This window comes from Ambystoma mexicanum, chromosome 10 (assembly GCF_040938575.1).
Source record: "Ambystoma mexicanum isolate Mex_15411 chromosome 10, UKY_AmexF1_1, whole genome shotgun sequence".
NCBI classification, from domain to species: domain Eukaryota; kingdom Metazoa; phylum Chordata; class Amphibia; order Caudata; family Ambystomatidae; genus Ambystoma; species Ambystoma mexicanum.
Window position 1 is genome coordinate 849818310 of NC_090932.1, and position 20459 is coordinate 849838768.

Below are 20459 nucleotides of genomic sequence, written 5' to 3' on the forward strand. Positions count from 1 at the left end.
ATCTGCCCCCAACTTGTTGCTTGGTAAAGCGACTAGCCCTCACAGAGTTAGAGGTGGAGGAGCGGAGAGCTCGAGAAGGGAGGTATTTAGGAAGAGAGAGTTGGAGGTAGTGTGGTCCCACACCCCAGAAAGCCTTATGGACAATGCAAAGTGTCTTGAACTTGATCCTTGCCACCACTAGGAGCCAGTGAAGAGATGTATGCGCTGGGGAGATACGATCCCTGGGCTTGAGGTCAAGGAAAATTCTTGCAGTCCTGTTCTGGATGAGCTGTAGAGGACGGAGTGTAGAGGAAGGAAGATTTGGAAAGAGGCTGTTGCATTAGTCCATCCTAGAGCTCTGGAGATGGTGAGCATCTGGGGGAAAGAGAGGAAGGGAAGAATATTTCTGAGGAGGTGCAGCTGGTTGTTTGACTTCTTAGAGACATCAGAGATGTGAAGAGAGAAGGAGAGTGTGGAGTCGAAGATGGACCCGGGGTTCTGAGCCTCACAGGTAGGAACAGGGTCCAGGGTGGGCAGCCAGGCAGTGGGAGGAGAGGAAAGGAGGGAGCTGGTGTTCCGATGAGGAGGATCTCCGTTTTACTGACATTAAGGCAGAGATCATTGGTGGCACACCTTTCCTGAATTGCGGAAAGACGGTCAGGAATGAGAGGAGGAGTAGAGGCAGCTGAGGGGAGCCTGAAGGATAGCTAAGTGTCATCCGGATATCACTGAAGTCGGTGTTTCCTCAACTGCTATCAAATGTAACATTGCCTTCCGACTTGAAACAGTGCATCTCCTCCTCATACTAATCTTTCATTTCAAGTGTTAGTAACGCAATATGGTGTTCCCAACTCCAATCGCATCTCTCTGTGTAACCCTCTTCCTTCTTAAGGGAAATCCATGTAAAATTGCCTTTGCACTTGCAAAAGTGACTCTCTTTCTCAATGTTCATTCCTCTGCCTTCTCCTGTAAATCACGTTGGAAAACATTCCTCTCACAGGTCTTGCTACCTCCTCTCTGTGTTCCCAATAGTTCTCATTCACAGGCTCCACGCCTTCTCTATCTATCCATGTCTCCTCCGTTTCATCATACCCACTGACTGCATGTCCTTGCTTTTTCCCTTCTTTCTTTCCTTCCCTCTTTACACCTAGAAGGGATCATGCGCAGGTCCTTTGCAGCACCGATTCCCTAACTCTAGGGTGACCAGAAGTCCTGGTTTTACCGGGACGGTCTGGTATATTTGGTCCTGGCATCCCGAGAGTTTTGGGAATTTTAAAACCCTGTCCTGGGATTGGAAGGACAGGCGGCTACGGTCACTGTTTTTGCAGGGAACCGATTAAAAAAGCATGAAATCAGGCCCAACACGGCTCTTTCTGCTTGCGTGAGTGTTTTTCACGACCCCATTTCCTCCCCCTCTGCTCCCTGGTCGCTCCCCTCCAATGGGAGTTGTGTGCCTGTGAACACACCACCGTAAAAGGCCACTGAAATGGAAGGTGGACTACCGTTTTATCAGAGTCCCGTTTGTGTTTTCTGTAGTCCTACCTCTGTCTATTGCTATCCTGTTATTTTTTTTTTTAACTGGTCACAGTACCTAACTCGCCTTGTTTGGCATCCTCCTTCCACGCTGCGTGTTCCCTTGTCTGGATGTTCTCTCAGTGATTGCTCAGCACTTTGAGTGTGGTGGTGCTTCACTGCGTCCTTTGCTCTACGGATACATCACAGGTTCACAACAAGCAGCTGTTTATCCTCATTGCTTTCTATGTACACAGGTTCACAACAAGCAGCTTTCTAATAGCTCTTTGTCAGACCGCACTAGACTGGCCCTATCCTCCACATTTCAGCGTGCCCTGCTCTGGATCATCAAGGCAGTGCTTGCAGGACTTTCTGCCTACGTCCCTTTTCTCTCTCCACAGCTCCATGAACTTGGTCAACTATTCACAAGCAGAGAAAACGGACAGACCTGGAAATCGTAACATCATTTCCTTCGCATAGCATTAATAAATCACCTTAAAAATGTAATTGAATCATTATCAGCAAATTGCCAACCAAGAAAGTAGTCTTTGCTACTCTGGTCTCCTAGAAACACATACAAATTCTAATACCTGGGATGGGGGATTCTTCAAACAAATTGAAACTAAATGGAAACGTCTCACCAAATACGTGCTTCTCTCTGGCATTAACGACAATGACCTTTCTAGGATTTTATGTTGAAAAAACATTGATTTGCTACTTAACGATTTTAAATACACAGTGACTGAATATACAAAGCTATCATTAATTATCTGGATATTTTACTTTCCATTCATGTATACGTTCATTTTTTTCACCATGAAAACGTACATATTAAAAGAACGTTTCAAGTAATTATTCGAAATGCATTGCTGAAAATGTTTTATTAAGCTGCTAGACAGTTATTGAAAGGACATTGCTTTTTACTTTGATCACCTCATGTTCTTCAATATGTTACACTGATTTCTGATTGCATTTCATGCATGCTATAGAATCTAACAAGAGCATTCAATAAGGATGTATGTCCTGAGGAAGAGCTTCACTAATAAGGTCTGTCGAAACAGGGTCTATGCTGCTACTGTACAGATCTTTTAGCGAATGCATGCAATTAACACATAGCATCCGTGTATCTGTTCACGAGTGCAATGAGGTGCACGTTTCTTCTGTGTTTGCGCCTTGTGATGATGGGGAACCCCTGATCTGCACAGGGGTGTGTTCCTTTGCCCGATTGTGCACGATGGCATAGGCTACAGTCTCGTCTGAGCTCGTGTGATGCATGTCTCTGCAGATTTCTTGCATTTGCACCCTTACCACATGGCATACCGTGGCTAATGAAAAGAAAGGATTTAATCTTCCAATGCCCTCGTGATTTGCACTAACACTGTCTTCCCATCGTTCAGATCTTGATGAATGCGAAACTGGGGAGGCCTGCTGTTCTCAGTTCTGCTCCAACTATGCCGGAGGCTATGACTGCAGCTGCAAGGCAGGATTCCGCCTCGGCACAGATGGCTGTGGGTGTGATGGTATGTTTCTATGAGCATGTGTGTGTTCATTTTCAAAAAGTGCTTTATTTCAAATGTTCGCGATACCACATTGTGAAAGATCATTGCGTATCGTATGCATCTTCCTGGGCAGAGCTCTCATGCAGAAAGACTTAGAAGGCTTTGGGGCCCAACATCGAATGGTTATAAAAGTCAGCTTGCTTCTTGCTTACATTCCTGTGGCACCACTCTGAGGCTGGCACAAGAAATGGTGGAGAAATAGCCCGGTGTTTTGGCACATAGTAACGACATTGCTGGGCTCTGGCCCGGCATTCGGTTTGGCAAAGACCCTTCTTATTTAACAACACTGTGGCCTAAGATTGGGTTATGCAAGTGCTCTGACACATAGAGCTGGTTAATACACAAACCTCCACTTGAATGTCAACAACAGAATATGGTACAATTTAAGAAAGTGCTGTTCGATGATAGATCAACACTTTCCACGGATTGCACACAGCTCAGAATCGGCCCCTCAGTCATTGTTTCATTTCCCCGAGGACATTACAACAGCAGTTTTAGTACAGGAACATTTGGTTGATGAGTAAATGGAGGCAAAATGCACTAAGGTAAAGTGCAACAGATCACAGAAAGTGATCAAGTGAAGGAGCCAGGATTAGAAGCCGGGACTATTCAGGCAGGGGTGCAAGATATTCCAACCATAGTGCAAATGTACAAAGGACTGGCGATGGTTCAAAGCTGATGCAGCACTAATCTGAAGCCTTTGCACCATCACAAACCCTGTGAAAAGGTTAGCATTCCCCGTTGTGATGAAACTGCTAACCAATGGTGAATCACGTTGCTGTGAAGCCCTTTATCACCCCATGTGTGGGTAGCTCTTCATTACACATCAATAGTGAATGGGGCATGTGCCAAGCTAGGATGAGGTATAAAATAGTAGGAAACAGGATGGGCATATCTCAACATTCACACAAACAGTAATATGTGCAACCCGCCGAGCAAAGCATGGCACCATGCAACATAAAGCATTCCATGGCAGACTGCTTCCATTTCTACTCACCACGCACTGTGTTTTCTCTTTCACTTTATGTGGCAGGGATCTCAAAGAATGGTGGGCTCATTGCACATTCACAAAAGAGGTATGATCCCCATGGAGGTCTGGGCCAATGATCTCAAGGAGGGCATCGATCACACGCATGAATGCTGTGTAATAAAGATGGGGGATCTGTGTGAGGCCGGCTGCTCCAGGCCCGTTGTGACAAGACTAGACTGGTGTGCAGCACACGTGCTTGGTTGCAGCCCATTGCTGCTATGTGAGTGCATTGCTCTGTGAGCAGAGTGTGCCATGCACTTCAGCACACTCGACCTTTAGGCCAACTGTTTGAAGACAAGTCTCCTCTGGCTCTCTGTCTTCTAACTTTCAGCCAGGAATAACCTACCAGTAATTAAGTTCATGGTGCTGTGTTTCAAACAGCTCTGCCCTCACTATCTTACTTACACCCTCCTCACATTCCATGTGTGTCATACAATAGAAGTGTCCAAAATGTTGTTTCCCTCCAGTTTGCCAGTCATGTTTTTATTGCTGTGCAAACAGTCTGTGAATGTGCTTTTGCACAATCTCTAGACTAGCTCCAGATGTGACCCGTTCTCCGCAAACACCACCATGCAAAACAATATCACATTATATTTTGTGGGTAAAACTTGTCCAGAAGTATTTATAGACAAAGGATGATTGTTCAACAAATTGCCAATCTACGGTACGGACTTCAACATTTTTTACAGAGGCAACCATATTACATTGTAGTTCGTTATTTATAACGCGCTTAATACCCAGAGGTTTCTAAGCGCAGACCCGGGGATCGAACCTGTGTTGCCCCACGTCTTCTTGCTTCCAGGCGAGCGCATTGCCCCCGAGCTATCCTCCCGAGACAATGGCTGGCTCGAGATGGGAGAGCGTTTACCTACAGTATTATCAGCCATATTGCATCGCTAACAGTTTTCTATCCTATTTGTTGCCTGTCAAAAACCTCTTTTGACCTAAATTGTTGGGTGTTAAGTGATGTATAATCTATCGTGTCTTCAATATTGGTTGCAGAATAATGATCGATTAATCATTTTGTCAAAATTGCTTTTTTTTATATTTATGTAATTTGTCATATGAACGATTGTGGCCATTTATAAAGTACTCAATGTATATAATTATATAAAGTTGTGTTTCCTTTCCTTCTGCTCCAGATGTTGATGAGTGCCTATCTGATGGTGACACCTGCGACCACCATTGCGTCAATTCCCTAGGCTCCTATGAATGCACGTGCGATGGAGGCTACAAGCTGGATCATGATCGAAAAACCTGCTCAAGTAAGTGATTGAGAAACATAAAGTTGTGGGTTTATGCATTTTATTGAATGTGATTTTGAAACCAGCAAGGTCCAAATGTGGTTTTCAATAGAACACACTGTAACTTTGTTAATCACTATCCCTTTGAACAGCTAGCAGCGTGTATGGTTGATGAGACCATAGGTCATGAAATAATACATGCTGACTGCCTATTGTGCTGTCTTCTGTTTCACTGTTGATACGCTTTATCCTTGGTTCCTGTGTTTGCTCTCACGCATCTACTACTACTTGTGTTTTTCCCAATCATTTGTTTTGTTTCTGCTACAAATTTGCAGCCCAGCACTCCTATCCTGCATTTGCCCATCTCTTGCTTTCATACTACTGAGTCTAGACTCAACACATTGACTTGTAGGATTGTGTATACTAGATCCACACCATCCTTGTCATAAGCCCCTCACACTGTATCCATCTGATATTTGAATGTCATTTTGATATGCCCCCTCTCTTTCCCTCGTTTTTTCATGCCCAACAACCATAGAAATTGTGATGGGGCCGAAGTTCCAATTTAGTAGATTTCCTCTGGATTGTGTGTCGTCTGCTATTTTCCTTTTTTAGATGTGACCGCCAGAACTGTTAAAAAATGCTCGGTTTTGTTGTCGCCCACGACAATCAGATGAGCAACATAACAATCTCTCTCTAGTGTGATGACAATTTCCACACCCTCCCTCATCTACTGCTCTAAAGGTCTCTCGCCTGAGTATATGGATTTAAACTTTGCTGAAGTTGTTTTTCTTTGCCACCTCTCGGAACTCCCTTTATTTTTGTTTTTTTTTAAGTCTTATCATTTCGTTCACTCCTTCAAGGCTATCATTCATGATGCTTATTTTAGATGTATCTGCAAATTGACATACAGTAGATTCCTTTATAGGTTATACTTTATCTACGGATAAAGGTTATACAAATAATGTGTTTACTTAGATAAAAAAAACTTTTTTTTACCAGGACTCTTTATGAAATAAGGCCACCAGTGCATGTAAACAAAGCGAATTAGAGATCACTAAATAATTAAGTGCATATGTCATAAACTAAAGGATTGTTATATAGCCTTATTACAAGTGAGCCGGTCCGGAATAAGGTGCCGGTAACGTTGTTGCCGGCACCTTTTCACCGGGATATCGAGCAGTGGAAATGGTAAGCCGAGGTTTCCGGTAGGTCGCCGGTACTACTGGCGACCTACCATCAACCTCGTAATGAGGCCCTATAGTCTCGTGGCAATTCTATTCTCCATTCAACTTCATGAACAAATCATCTCCAAAAGGTGTATCTTATTCTTCAGGATGTTTCACCAATCTTAAGAACAAACACTATATTATGAAGCTTTCTACTTTAACTGCTTTAACTTAATCCAATATTTTCGCCATCGTGATGCCTTTTCCCCTATTAAATATTTCAGAAAGGCATGTCTATGATTTACATGCATACACATTTGATTGTTTTCATTCTTGCCATTGCTTATGTACCCAATACAAATATACAGAACAAACACACCGCTATTATGCATAGTTATCAAAGCTAGAGTAGTTTATGTGGGGTAAATTGGTCAAAGTATTTATTCTGTGTAATTTTGAGATTTGGTCATATATTTTATAATGTGATTCTACATTTAGGGTTTGCTGATTGAAATACAGTACTTCTTGAGCTTTATTGGATTTATCATGGAAACATTGGAGCTCCTAAAACATGTAAACAATCGTATTTATAAGTTGCGCATTCAGTCTCTCGCTCAATGGTGGTTCAGGGAACTGGCAGGCAATGTATTTAGTTACCCATGCCTGGGGTGTGGATACTGACGTACTGTCCTTCCTCAGCATGTTCTGCTGTGAATGCCATGCTTAAGGCCTCTATGTTGTGATTTTGGATGATCTTTGCTTCTTAGGTCTCAAACCTTATAGCTTTGCCATAAGTCTGGATTCTGTGGCAGCTGTCCCCATGGGAATGGCTATTTGTGACAACAATTCTTTCTCTGTAGCCTCACGTCATTCAGCAATGCAGTCTGACCTTCAGCAATCGGGTTTTTGGAACGGATGATGTTACCCAAGGTCGGAGGGTGGCTGCATTTGGATGATGCTCTATCCGATGGAGAAATCATGGATCTATGACTTTACCCCAAGTAGAGGGCTGACAGATTGCATGGATCCTCAAGTTGAGGGTTCAGAGACACATCAACTCATATTATCATTAATAAAATACTATTGTCTCTCCCCTCCTTAATACCATTCACTACAATTGCCCAACGTGTCTTACAACTGGGATATTTTGGAAGGGCAAGGATGAAGGTGAATGCATCAAATTCATACCAGTATACATTTCAAGATGGGTCGCTTTCCTGAACTCTACTTCTCCCTACAGACATGAAGTCGTAAATGCAGCCTCTCAAGCTATGCTTCACTCCATCGTTAGGCTCTTAATGAGCGTTCTGAAACCCTTAGTGGAATACATCTCCATTTTGAATGTGTAAACATATATATCTGCAACTGGGCCAGGGATTACTGAGCATTTAATCCTCCATTTATCTAGACAATCCTATCTGCAACTGGGCCAGGGATTACTGAGCATTTAATCCTCCATTTATCTAGACAATCCAGGGCAAACTCATAAGCCATGTATAGACCTCTCCATAGAACAGCATTCGAGATCTGTACATGTTCAAATTGTGAAACCTCTATAATTGAACTGATTTAAGAAACTATGCTTTCTTGATGTTAGTATTAGATGACGAAGATTTAGAGGCGGAAGAAGAGGAAGTGTCAATTTCCAGGATACCAAATCTTCTCTTCAGAAGACCTCCCCAACTACTCCATTATGCTGCAACCCTCCATGATGATGATTATTATGATGATAATGAAGAACCTGGTGACTATCAAGATGTGAGAGGAGAACACATTCTTGTGCACAAAATTGGTAAATATACATTTGCTTTTGTTATTGATATCCCAAACTAATGTTTAGCACCACAAGCAATCATGTAATATTATGTTTGAATATACAATCCCATCAAAGCGATGGTAAAAATAGTGCATGACCTGTAGACTATTACTTTCAGTTACCTTTTATAGAATGAGGCTATTTACATTTTCTATTCTTCTGTCATGCTTACTTTTTTTTTTTTTTTACATCAGGAGAGATTAAGTTCTCCATCATAACATCCACCCTACCATCCATCCATCCACCCTCCAATTCCCTTTCACACGGATTAAAACATCAAAGGAAAGTCAAATTCTCCCTCTAAAATGCTGATGGAGAAACCACCTATAATTTCAAATTCCTTGACTGTGTCTCCTCAGAGGGATCACTGGTAATTAACAGATGGACTAGGTTTGATCAGCATAGTAACTGATCCTTCACGTTTCTTTTGCTTCTCACATCTTTTCACTCACTGCTGCCATTTTCAACTTTATTACTTTTGCAAAATGTGTCCTTTTCATGCCTTTTCTGCTACTAAGACCTCGGTTAAACAGTGATTTTTTTTGCATACTTTTGTACTGTTCCTTACTTCTTCTACAACTTTCCAACGCGGAAGGTTGTTGGTTGGCTGGCAACAGTGGGGGAGAGGAGGGGGGGGGGGTTCCCAGTGTGTTCTCACCTGCTGCTCCAGCCACCTGATTGGCTGAACACCTTTCCCTGGGTGCAAATTGTGTCCAACGTTCTCCGCGTGCCTATATATGGTTTTTCTCATTTACTCTCTTCTTGCTCCCAAACTACAGAATGCTCTTCCATACTATGCTTAGCCTTCCTGTCTTTCTGATCTTCTCTTTAAAAGTGAATTCCTCTGGTATATCTGTCCTCTTTTTTCACTACACATTTCCAGAAGTGATTCTCCCTGCCCTGCCCTTCTCTTTAGATATAACAACTACCATGGTATTTTCTGTAACATCTCTTCGTTTTATTCTTGATTCCAGTCTTAATTTTAAACTTCATTTTTCTCATTTAACACAGTTCTATTTCTTTGAGGTTTCTCCTCTAGACAGTAGACATTAAATGTTTTGGTTGTGTCTGCAAATTATTTATTTCCTTTAGAGTGGGTCTGCATTCCACAGCCCACATTATTTCAGCTATTCGAACATTTTAGCACATTTCTCCATTGGCTCCCTATTCACTTTCTTATCCTGCGCAAGATGTACTGCATCACCTTCAAACCTATTGTTTGGGACCAGTCTGCCTGCTAAACTGCATCTCTGGCAGATTAAGAGTGGCCTGAAGTCAAGACAGACTAATGTTGACCATTCCTCTTCTAACGATTATCACTATTCCTTTTAATATTTTGTTCCCCGTTACATGATGTGCTTGGACCTTTGTACCTACATTTGTCGCCTTTTCTCTCTTTTTGACTTTCACAAGTCTCTTGGGAAAGGTCTAGTCCCGTTTGCTTATCCTAATAGTTTATTTTTTATTTTTGTTTTATCGCTTTACTTGTCATATGTCGTTTTGTTTTCAGCAATTGTTTTTCATTGACTATGGCATATGAAAAGTGTCTTGTTCAGCGCTTCAATAACTTGTTTTTGATTGTGATGTATGCTTTTTTAAAGAAGTACTTTTAAAAACTCTCTGTAAAACTAATTGTCTTGTTATAATCACTACAAATCCAACATCAAGATATTTGAGTCACTTTTCTAATGTATTATTGTTACTGAAATGATCTTTTTGTAATTTTGAACTGTAGTTAGGTATGTGTCCAAAATAAAATATAAATAAATGAGGACAAATAAAGTGAAGCGATCGTAGGGCACTAGTAGTAACTGGGCACTGACCCCCTTTGGAAGTGTGCACACGTAGCAGAGAGAAGGATGGATTAGCTTGTAGTCAGGAATTTTTGGGCAGCTGATTTCTACATGAACTTGAGTTTACATATTAGGGAAAGTTAAAGCTGTGTTTTCTAGGAACTCTTGTTGTCTAAATGTTGAAAGGCACAGGTCAGTATATTAAGCATTTACAATGTTTGAACTATGTATGTGATTGAGTACAATTAAACGTAGCAATAATAACCCATGTGATTACACCACTTGGTCAAAGATTTTAATTAGACCTCATAGATGTAAATAGCACACCATACAAAGTGAAGTAAAAACCAAACAGAAAACTGAAATAGAGTTGCCCATAACGATACATCTTAATTGATTGTACATGTTTACAATCAAACGGTATATTAAGAAAAACATTATCATAATAACAATAATAATATTGTTTTTGTCATTAGTAGTAGCAGTATAAGAAGTAGTAGAAATAGAAGTAGTAGTATTAGTAGCAAATACAAGTTCTCCCATGTCATATTCTTGCCCAGATTTAATTCTCAAGTATAATGAAGATCTGACCACTCTAATAAAATGCTGTTTTGAATGTAGCATTTTCTAGCTTATGGAATGAAACGCATTGTGTATATTGATACAATATGTATGCACTGCGCCCTGATGAACCTGCAAATATTTAAGCTTGATGACCATGGTTTTGGTTCTTTTAAAATCCAGTTACAAATGTTGACCTTGTCAAGGGGGCAGGGTGAGGACCCCTCTCATCCTGGTAAGGCTGCCTACCAAGGCAAAGCCTGAGCCAGAGTGTCCCAAGCAGTGGTGTGGGTGAGTTGAGGGAGACCCCTGTCTCTGGCTCACCGTTACACATGGAGCCCTGTCTGTACCTTGGTACCTCTTTCTCTGACCCATGCCTATCGGACCCTGACCTGAACAGGTCTTTTTGGCTTCTTTTTCAAATGGCTCGCCAGGTTTGTTTTTTTTTTCTTTTTTTCTTTCTCTCACTCTCTCACTCTCTCTCTCTCTCTCTCTCTCACTCTCTCACTCTCTCACTTTCTCCCCCCCCCCCTTTTTAGTTTACTTGCGGGCCAAAAGGTGTTCAGTAATCACTGACATGTTACCCTTTGGTATGGCAGCAGGGAATACCCATAGAGATGAGTGAATTTCGCAGTGTGACTTATTATATGTAAATTCAATGATAGAACCAGGGAAATCCCCCTTTGCCATATGTTTAGAGAACATTATAAATATATAAACCCCAAAGCCGCCACCCCAAAGTAAACCCTTTTCCTTCTTGGCACTGTATCTATTCTTCCTATTGCTAGCATATTGATTTTGTGTAAGGCACATGTGGTTTATGGAATGGCATTAAAAACTGCTCCAACTGAAACTACTTGGCAGACGGCACATCCAACAGTGCAAAACCAAGACTGTGCAGCAATTGCTTACTGCAGCCTTTCCAAATCAGATTGAAAAGCACACTTAACGGTATAAACAATGTAACGGTTATTATTGTTCAATTAAGTGGTTCACGGTATACCATTACATCCCTAGTTGAGAGTAGGAGTGAGAGAGAGGAGGGAAATTTGAGGCAGGAGAGGGATGAAGTGAGAGACGGCGAGTGGAAGGGAATAGGGTTAGGAGGAATGAGATCTGAAGGGAAGTGGGAGAGATCAGGAGGAATCTGGAGAGTGGAGACAGGAGGAAAGAAAGAGAACGAGTGAGGGGGCAGGGGAGAGAGATAAGATTAGGAGACTGAATGTGGAGATGGGAGACCGAGTGAGAGATTGTGATGAACAGAGAGGAGGGTGGAGAAGAGATGAGACAGGCATAGGGAGAAGAGATAGGAAACAATTGAGAGACCGCGATCTGGAGGAAAAGGGTTCCAGAGCAAACAGATTACCCCAGCAGGCCATCAGGTCACATAGGAAGTCCCTGAGGGAGTCAGAGAGATAATGCCACACAGATAGGGACAGAGCAAACAGTAGCAGTAGGGGTGCTCAGACAATTCTGAATCAACACTGCTTTAAGACAATGTTGAATAGGGAGCCTGTGTTGGTAGCCTTCTACAAGGAAGAAGGAAAGCGTAGAGGGATGACCCCTTCACTTGTAGCCCCATTGTCTCTTTTTGCATATATATTTGAAATAGAAATTGAACATGTTTTAGACTTGTCGAGTGCCTCTCGGTAAAACATCTCACATGTGGTATAATTATGGGATTGTTTAGGCGCCAACACATAGGCCACCACAACTGGTGACAGAGAACCCTGGAGACCACACAGTCCCAGCAGAAGGCCAAAAGCCAAAGCTGTTGGAATAGATTACGGAAGCTTAGTAGTGCTCCACAGGGATAAAAGAAGGCCAGACCAGTAGGAGTCATGGCCATGCTGTCCTAGACCTATTTGCCTTCCAAAGGTGGAGATATCCCAAGCTTGGTGATTAGCAGGAAGAGTGAGAGACCCAATTTCAGCAACCCAAAGAACTGAGGAAACCCAGAGTCACAAAAGGGTAGAACCCGCTGAAGCCACCATGGACGATATGCTGAAGGCCCTGGTCGACAGATAGCTGACCATGTACTACCAACACCAGGAGACCCTGATGACCATTTGTTGTGCCCTTTCAGAGAGAGCAGGCACACTTTGGTACCAGCCAGGGTGATTGTGAAGCTGGGATTTGGAGAGCACACAGTGTCATTCTCTGTAAACTCTAAGAGGGTAGCTGAGGCAGATTCATGTCCAGGAAAAGTTGGTCTCTTACAGGCAAGGCTCAACAGGAGTTCCACTCCGTGAACCCGGAAGGACATGCCCTATAGAATGACATAAAAGGTGTATTCTAGAAATGTGTGGCACCGCCAAGCACATTACCGAATGAGGCTCAGGGACCTGAGGTTATGATCAGGGAGAAACCCAGACATCTGTCCTAGAATATAATGAATAAGTGTCTGTGACAGAAGACCTATGAAGCAGCCAGAGAGATGTGGATCCTTGAGCAATCCACCAGCTTGTTGCCTCCATAGCTTCAGAAATGTATATATCAACTTCACAAATCTACAGTGGAAGAAGCAATTCAAACAGCTATTCCAGAACAATGGGCCAATCCATTGCAGGATCTTTTGAAGGACACCAGAAAATCCGAGGCTGGGGAGACCATGCCAGGTGTCCAGGAATGTAGTTAATAATCCTGACTTCTAGCCACCGTAGGGAAACCCACAGAGAGGGGCAAGGTGGATGCACAACTTTGGTCAGACAGCTTTAGACTCGTCAGTTCCTGCAACATACACCAACATAATCTGTGCCTTCAGTGTTAAGCTTGTGGTAAACATGGCCATGTCACTGGGTTCTTACTGGAACAACAGAGAGAGAAGCAAATGGAAAGAGGCTATTTATGATCTGAGCCTAAGAAAGATTCTGGGCTAGTTAAGCTTGGTCCCACAAGGTCTAAATAGAACACCATAAGGCATCAAGATGAGACCTCATTGGTACAGCATGGAAGAGGGGGCCAATTTTGAAGGATGATGATATGTGAGAGGATCAGGGGTATGACGCTGTCATGGGGGCCCACGGAGCCCTCTAAACATGGTGTATTCGGCCTACTGGGGCAACAGAAGAGTCAGATCTAGCCCTGAGGTAGTGTGCCGGACTTGAGCGAGACCTCTGTCCCGTGCTTTTCAGTATGCTTGGAGACATGCCTGTACCTTTTTACCTCTTTCTCTGACCCAGTGTGTCTCAGCCACTCTATGCCATTTCTCTTTTAGATAGTTCCTGAGACACTACAACTCACAGGATGTACCAGATGCATCAGACTCCTGGGATGGATCATAGATCCCAGAATGCAACCTTTAACAAACATTAAATACCAGGACTAGAAGTTTCACAATACTTCTGTGCTCAACAGACAAGAGCCGGCCTGGTACACGGGAGACTGACTGGTTACCAATATGGGAATGGACTAGGCATCCCCATTCAGAATCAGAATGGGTGAGCACAGACCAACTAAAGACGGCCCAGACATGCAATGGGGGAGGATTGGGGCAGTGGCAATGGAACTGGATGAAGTCATGGACTGCATAGGAATATGGGAAACACAGGAGCACTACCCAAACCCTGTTTGAACAGTGACTCACCCATGATAGAAAAAGATTATAGAACAAATGACCACAGTGATTGCATGGCTCACTGGTGGATTATTGAGACTAGAGTGGAGAGCTTGTCTGAAAACCTTATGAAGACATCTAGGGAAAATCATGGCCTAAAAGATTGCCAAAGTTGTTATCTCAGATAGAGATTAGCCCAGGGAAGCAACTGAATTGTGTGCCCAATGGGAACAAAGATAAACTTCTCACTGCAGGCAGAATCTGCTGGCTTCCTGCTTTGTAGTGCTTGGGTGAGATGGGAGGAAGACCAAGAGAGCAGAAACAAGGTTAGTCGGTAGAGGAGGATTAGAAGTAGACTTTGGAGGGTTTGGAGAGGGTGAAAGTAAGGTGTTAAGACTGAGAGAGTGCTACTACTTTGGTTGTTTGTGTGTGATTCAAGGTAATTCTTGAGTGAGAGAGTGAGAGAGTGAGAGAGTGAGAGAGTGAGAGAGAGAGAGAGAGAGAGAGAGAGAGAGAGAGAGAGAGAGAGAGAGAGAGAGAGAGAGAGAGAGAGAGAGAGAGAGAATATATATGAATCCCATCCCACTAGGTTACCTATGATGTCCTCTAGAAAGTCAGAGGGATAAAGCCACACCCTTTAAGCTTTTGTATGATAGGGACTCTATAGATACTCTGACAATAGTTTATCAGCACTGAAATAAGAGCTGGTTTAGTAGGGAGCCTGTGTTAGGGAGTTGGGAGCCCCTTGAAGGATGAGGGAAGGGGTACGAAGACCGCCCCATCTGTCTGTGTATATATACTTGTTGCACTAGTGTGCTTTCTTCTCCTGCTCGAGACTTCCTCTTAAAGCATCCCATGGATGTCCGCAAGCGACTGCAAGATGAGCAAATGGTTCTGATCTTATTTGCATATTTATATAGTTCAACTATGGTGGTGATTTTAGGGGACTTGACAACGGCCTCGTGGATATGCGGGAACAGGGAGGAGTACATTTATCTTTAGAATTTGGCAATTCAGAACAGTCCATCGGAAATAACAATGCAATGTCCTAAAACTTTCCAAATGCACTAATTCATAGTAATTTCTTCTGACAGCCTCTGATGAAGTTCTTTGGTAGATGAAAGTAGGCTGTCTGGCTGTTGTTCATCCGTCGGGTTCCCAGAAGAAGAGATCCTGATTGGTGCAATGACTAGTCAGCGGGGGCTCATTAAGGGCAGATTAAGCTTCTCGAAGCTACCCATGGAGTCGTCTTTAGTCTTGAAAAATATTCCAGGTGTGAGATAGCGTTGCTAGATGCGAGCAGTTTGGAATTAAATGGATTGGCAGGTTGCCTGATCTGTTCCTATGTACGTTAGAACCCACAGATAATGACTTCATGCATATTTTGAGTTCCACAGGTTCCTTGAATTTAGGACAATTGTTCTCATTTTCCAAATGGTGCATGCTCTGCGCACATTACTTCAAGCTGCAACAAATGCCTCCCGTGTCATGGTTTTGGGTCATTATTACGCAGATCATTATTCCGCAAGTCCTTTTTCCATTCCCGCCCCCCCCCCCGCCCCCTCCACTGCTTGGGAGGGTGTACATGACACCCCTCCCTCCGATTACACGAGAGACACCCCCTTTTAAAAATCATGATGCAAAATTCTTTACGGCTGAAGCATTTCTGTTATCAAGTGACCTGCTCCCGCGTGGTGTAACGTGAACACTTGGCGTTGGCCAAGGAATTGTCCTCTCTATGAAGAATCACCAAAGCTCAATGCAATCACTCAAAGTAGGCGTTACAGAGCATACGTCAGGCAGAATAGACCCACTACTCATGGAAGAAGCTGGGGAACAGTCCTGTTCCGGGACCGGTACACAGTTTCTGTGGATCAAAAGTGGGAAATATGCCATCCGTGGTTGCCAAGGGAGTGCAGGCACAGGTACCTCTCAAGATACTCCAGAGTATGTGGCATCCACCTTTTTCCCATGGAAACAAAATGTGGGTGCCTAACTAGGCAATTTTTGAGCCCCTACATCAATAAACAACTAGATTTTCCGGTATTTTATCAGAGCTTCAGTCTTATGATGGTCTGGGGGGATGGGTTCACATAAAATAACAAGACATACTAAAACAGAGGGCTTCAAACTGTCGGGGGCGGCCGCATCTGAGAGGGGGGCGCGAGAGCCCAGCATGAAATGTAAAAAAAAAAAAATAAAAAAAAAAAATAAAAAAAAAAATTGGAGGAAATGGGCAGGGCAGCTCACAAGTTCAGACTGGACCATAAAACGGCCTTAGGCACCAATGAAGAAGTGGCCAGCAGTTGCAAATGGATATTCAGTGCTTAGTCAAAGACTGTTTGAATAGTACGCAAGGGGGTGTTTTTTGTTAAAATGTAAACAAATTGTGATATTTAAAGAATATTTATTCAGCAACAGTGGTCAAAACTACTAGCTGCATAGTGAAGTAACTCCTCAAACTGGCCAACATTGGCCAAAAAAGTGGCCCATTTTGACTGACCTACACTAGCATTTTGTATTTTTAGTATGGTCATCACCCTATTGCCCTATAGGCCAGTCCAAGGCTGGCGGCTCATCCATAATGGGTGAGGGGGCGTCCACCCACTGGCCCCCTCACCCTTTATGGAGGAGCCAAGGAGCCAGCCCAGTGAAACACTGAGCACTCCCTCAGCTGCTTTTTCCAGCTGAGGGAGTGCTCCGGGGTGGCTGAACTGTCAAAGGGAAACACTGTTTGCCTTTGACAGTTCAGTTCCCCAGCTGCACATGATCACTGAGCCATGCAACGCTGGGTGTGTTTTGCTTCACCAGCCTTGCATAGCTCATTGGAAATGCTGGCTGGGGCACTGCATGTATGTATGTGCGAGGGGGTGCTGCTGCGCCTCCTCGCACATACGGGCAGAGCAGGCTGGAACAGGGCATTTTAGCAACCACGCGCTGGCCCCTGCAGAAGGTAAGTTCATGGTGATTTATTTTTTATTTAAATATGTGTATGGATGTGTGTATGATTGGGTTCTAGGACTGTGGTAGCAACAGAATGGGCGGGAGCACTGGGATAGTGGTGGGAGCAGGATAGGGAGAGCCCAGGGTCCGTACTGGGAGTAGGGTGCGGTGATGGCACGCAAAAGTTCATCTGGCACATTTGGGGGGGCCCGACCTGCCCAAATTTTGCTCAGGGGGCACAGGCCAAAAAAGTTTGAAGACCACTGTACTAAAACCAACATGGCTGAAATCCCTCACCCAGTCCTCTGACCGTTCCATAGCTTTCCTGACAATCTCCAAAGGTTCTTTGATACTTGAGGGTTAGCCAGCCACTGGGTTGGAGACATGCAACTGTTTTGAAACAATGTTACAGAAATACTCGCCACGGCAAATGAATGGGCTCCCAGAGCAGATTCAATTTGCACCCAGCAATTGCTGTCTGGAACTGCGTGTCTAAAGCCAGTAGCTTAAGATATCAAACATTTTTAAAATATGTAATCTTACTAATAGGAAACATAGGAAAAAAATCAATTCATAATTTCTGACATTATGATATTGCCAACTGTTGTAACCAAGAATAGGATTTAGCGAGTCCATCATTTGAAGTTACACTCGACTGTGGGTTTATAAATAACATGGCATTTCAAAAGAAACCTTGAGCTGTAGCTCATGTATGACACTAAACATATTACTTTTTTATTAGTCAGCCTGAGGTTGACAATAAAGACGGTCCACATTTATGCCTACATTTAAACAATTGAAAAAAAGTGCTGGCTGCAAATTCTGGGATATTTTGTATTGCATTAAACATTAGCACATGCAGGACAGAGAAGGATTAAGAGCATTCAGCGAAGTTCAAAGGTAGCATCCTCAAAAGAAACGGATGTTGGCATGAAGCCTGTGGCACATGAAGCGCTTTACAGCCCCTCCCAATGCTTTCTAACGCCTTCTCACTGCACTAGGCAGACATTTTCTTGGTTCACAGTCGCTTATCGGATGAAGATACATTCTCATAGGTTGACTTTCCTGTTATGATTTCAGTTTGCTTCGATGGTACATTTGGACCTGATTGCAGCTTAAGTTGTGAGGACTGCGCAAATGGAGGAGGTTGCGACGGCGAAAAGACTGGCTGCATCTGCCAACCCGGGTGGGCTGGCATACTCTGCAATGAAAGTATGTATGCTTATCATCACCACCTGTGGCATCTGTGTACACTGAAGGGTCTCAATGCAACAGTATGCATGCACAATGGGCTTTTCTTGGGTTTGCAGAATTATTAAGCCATACGGATGTTGATAGCCCATGTCTGGTGTTTTCTTGGCCATCAGAGAATGAAAATAACAACATTTTAGGGCAGCACTGACCCCTGACGTAATCCACATTTGAAGGCATGTTATACTTAAATATTTGTTTCAACTGGAATCTAAATGTATCCATATGGACAAGCTCTGCACAGACCCAGACTGTGTTCCTAAAATGTAGGGGTGAGAAGCAGCACCAAAGGGTCTTTTTCCTTCAGGCCTCCACAAAGATGCATATGTCTCTTAAAATGGTGGTTGTTTGGGTCTTTGTAGTATTCTGGCCTCTTGGGACTCACCTGACACTGCTTCTATGCGTCACGAAATCAGTTGGGCAGTTGGCCAGTTATACTGTCCTCATTGCCACACTATTTGTGGCCACTTGGTACTACAGATGGCAGGAACAGCTAGGACTCAAACACTTTGTGAAGGAAACAGTTGTGAATAGAGAACATTGCAATAGGGAGGTTATTGCACAGTGTGCTTCCTTAGCTGGTGAACAAGTTAAGGGGCACACATGAGGAGTGCAAGCAAGACAGCACAGTTGCTAGGTCATTATTGGTTTTGCAGCGTTTGCTTGATTAATACTGCACTTGGCAATTACTGTTACTACATGCAGTAAGAAACCATAAGAAATCCCAAAAAGAACCCACAAAAATATCCCAACAACACTACACGCTTTACAAAAATATATATATATGTGTGTGGACTGAGTCGACAGAGTTAAGCAATTGTATTTTACTATAAATAGCAAACAGTATAAAAGCAGCCTATTTCAAGGCTCCTATAGATATAAATGCAGAATTAATTTTAATGCAGCCTATTTCAAGGCTCCTATAGATATAAATGCAGAATTAATTTTACTGCTAAACATTGCACTAGTCAAAACCCAAGATGTTTCGTTCTTTAACACGTTTGTACTTCTTCAGCAGGATTATGTTCTTATAATGTCAAGGTTAGTTCTCAGCACTGAACTCTTTAACCAGATGCCCACATCACAAGGTACAGGAAATAGATTCCTCAGGTCTATGGCATTAACTCACCTACAAAACAGTGTAAACCCCTTTTATTAATGCCATTATCCATTATTTTGGTATTCATCAAGAGAAAGAATAATTTGAGGAGCACTTAGCGCAAATTGTTGAACATTTCATAAAGCAGGGAGTCACTAGATGCAGTAGTGGTCTGAGTCAGTTATTATTTGACCCTTCCTACGACAGTAGACTATCACTGACATGCGGTATATCTGCAAGACTGCATGAAATACAAATATTACTGCATGTGTTTTGGTCCCCATCTCCGAGTTTAAAGATGCACGTACATCCCTTCGAAAGTGACGGAAATGGACGGGGAGAACAGTGGTTCATAATGCTGCTGTTCTTTGGTAGTATAACAATACACAGAAAGGATGGTCATGAAACTTGGTGCATTTTTCAAACAAAGGCATTGAGAATGTGAGCAACTCGCAAGCTCATATTGTCAACTGTTGTCACTCCCCCATCTTTAAAACAGTTGTGCTACCACATCCTCTTCACTTATGGGGCAGCATATTTTTTTAAACATGGGCAAAACATACATTTAATCTCTGCTTTATGGATTATGGTAGCATTATGGAGTAATTTGAAATAACAATGGAAGCAGTAGCTTACGGTTGTGTAAAACGGTTTACTCAGGATGGACCCCGTGGCGTAACCCCATCCGGGGCAGCTCCAACCGCACAGGTAAGAACTTAAGAGTTGAAAACCCCAACTCGCAACATAACAAGCTTGATGTTCCATGCTAAGGGTCTATGGACCACTAAAACACAATTCCTCAGATTTTTAAGGCATACAGTGAAATCACTTCCAAGAGACAGAGAAAAGCATCTTTTCATGACTCTTTTCCCTGTCTACTATCAAGGGATGTAGACCATGACACAGCAGATCAGAAAAGGGGCAGAGGAGGCGGAGAGAGAGGAGAG

General features: G+C 43.1%; 1 protein-coding gene across 6 annotated transcripts in view; it reads left to right on the forward strand.

Annotated features, from left to right (window-relative positions):
* Positions 1-20459, forward strand: part of LOC138491794 (multiple epidermal growth factor-like domains protein 6) — a 1495213-nt gene that overhangs the window by 974666 nt on the left and 500088 nt on the right. For all 6 annotated transcript variants that reach the window (XM_069618507.1, XM_069618508.1, XM_069618505.1 and 3 more), the window contains exons 11-14: positions 2889-3011; positions 5223-5345; positions 8091-8285; positions 18243-18374. In XM_069618507.1, coding sequence (XP_069474608.1) covers positions 2889-3011; positions 5223-5345; positions 8091-8285; positions 18243-18374 — 573 coding nt within the window. The remainder of the gene's footprint in view (positions 1-2888; positions 3012-5222; positions 5346-8090; positions 8286-18242; positions 18375-20459) is intronic.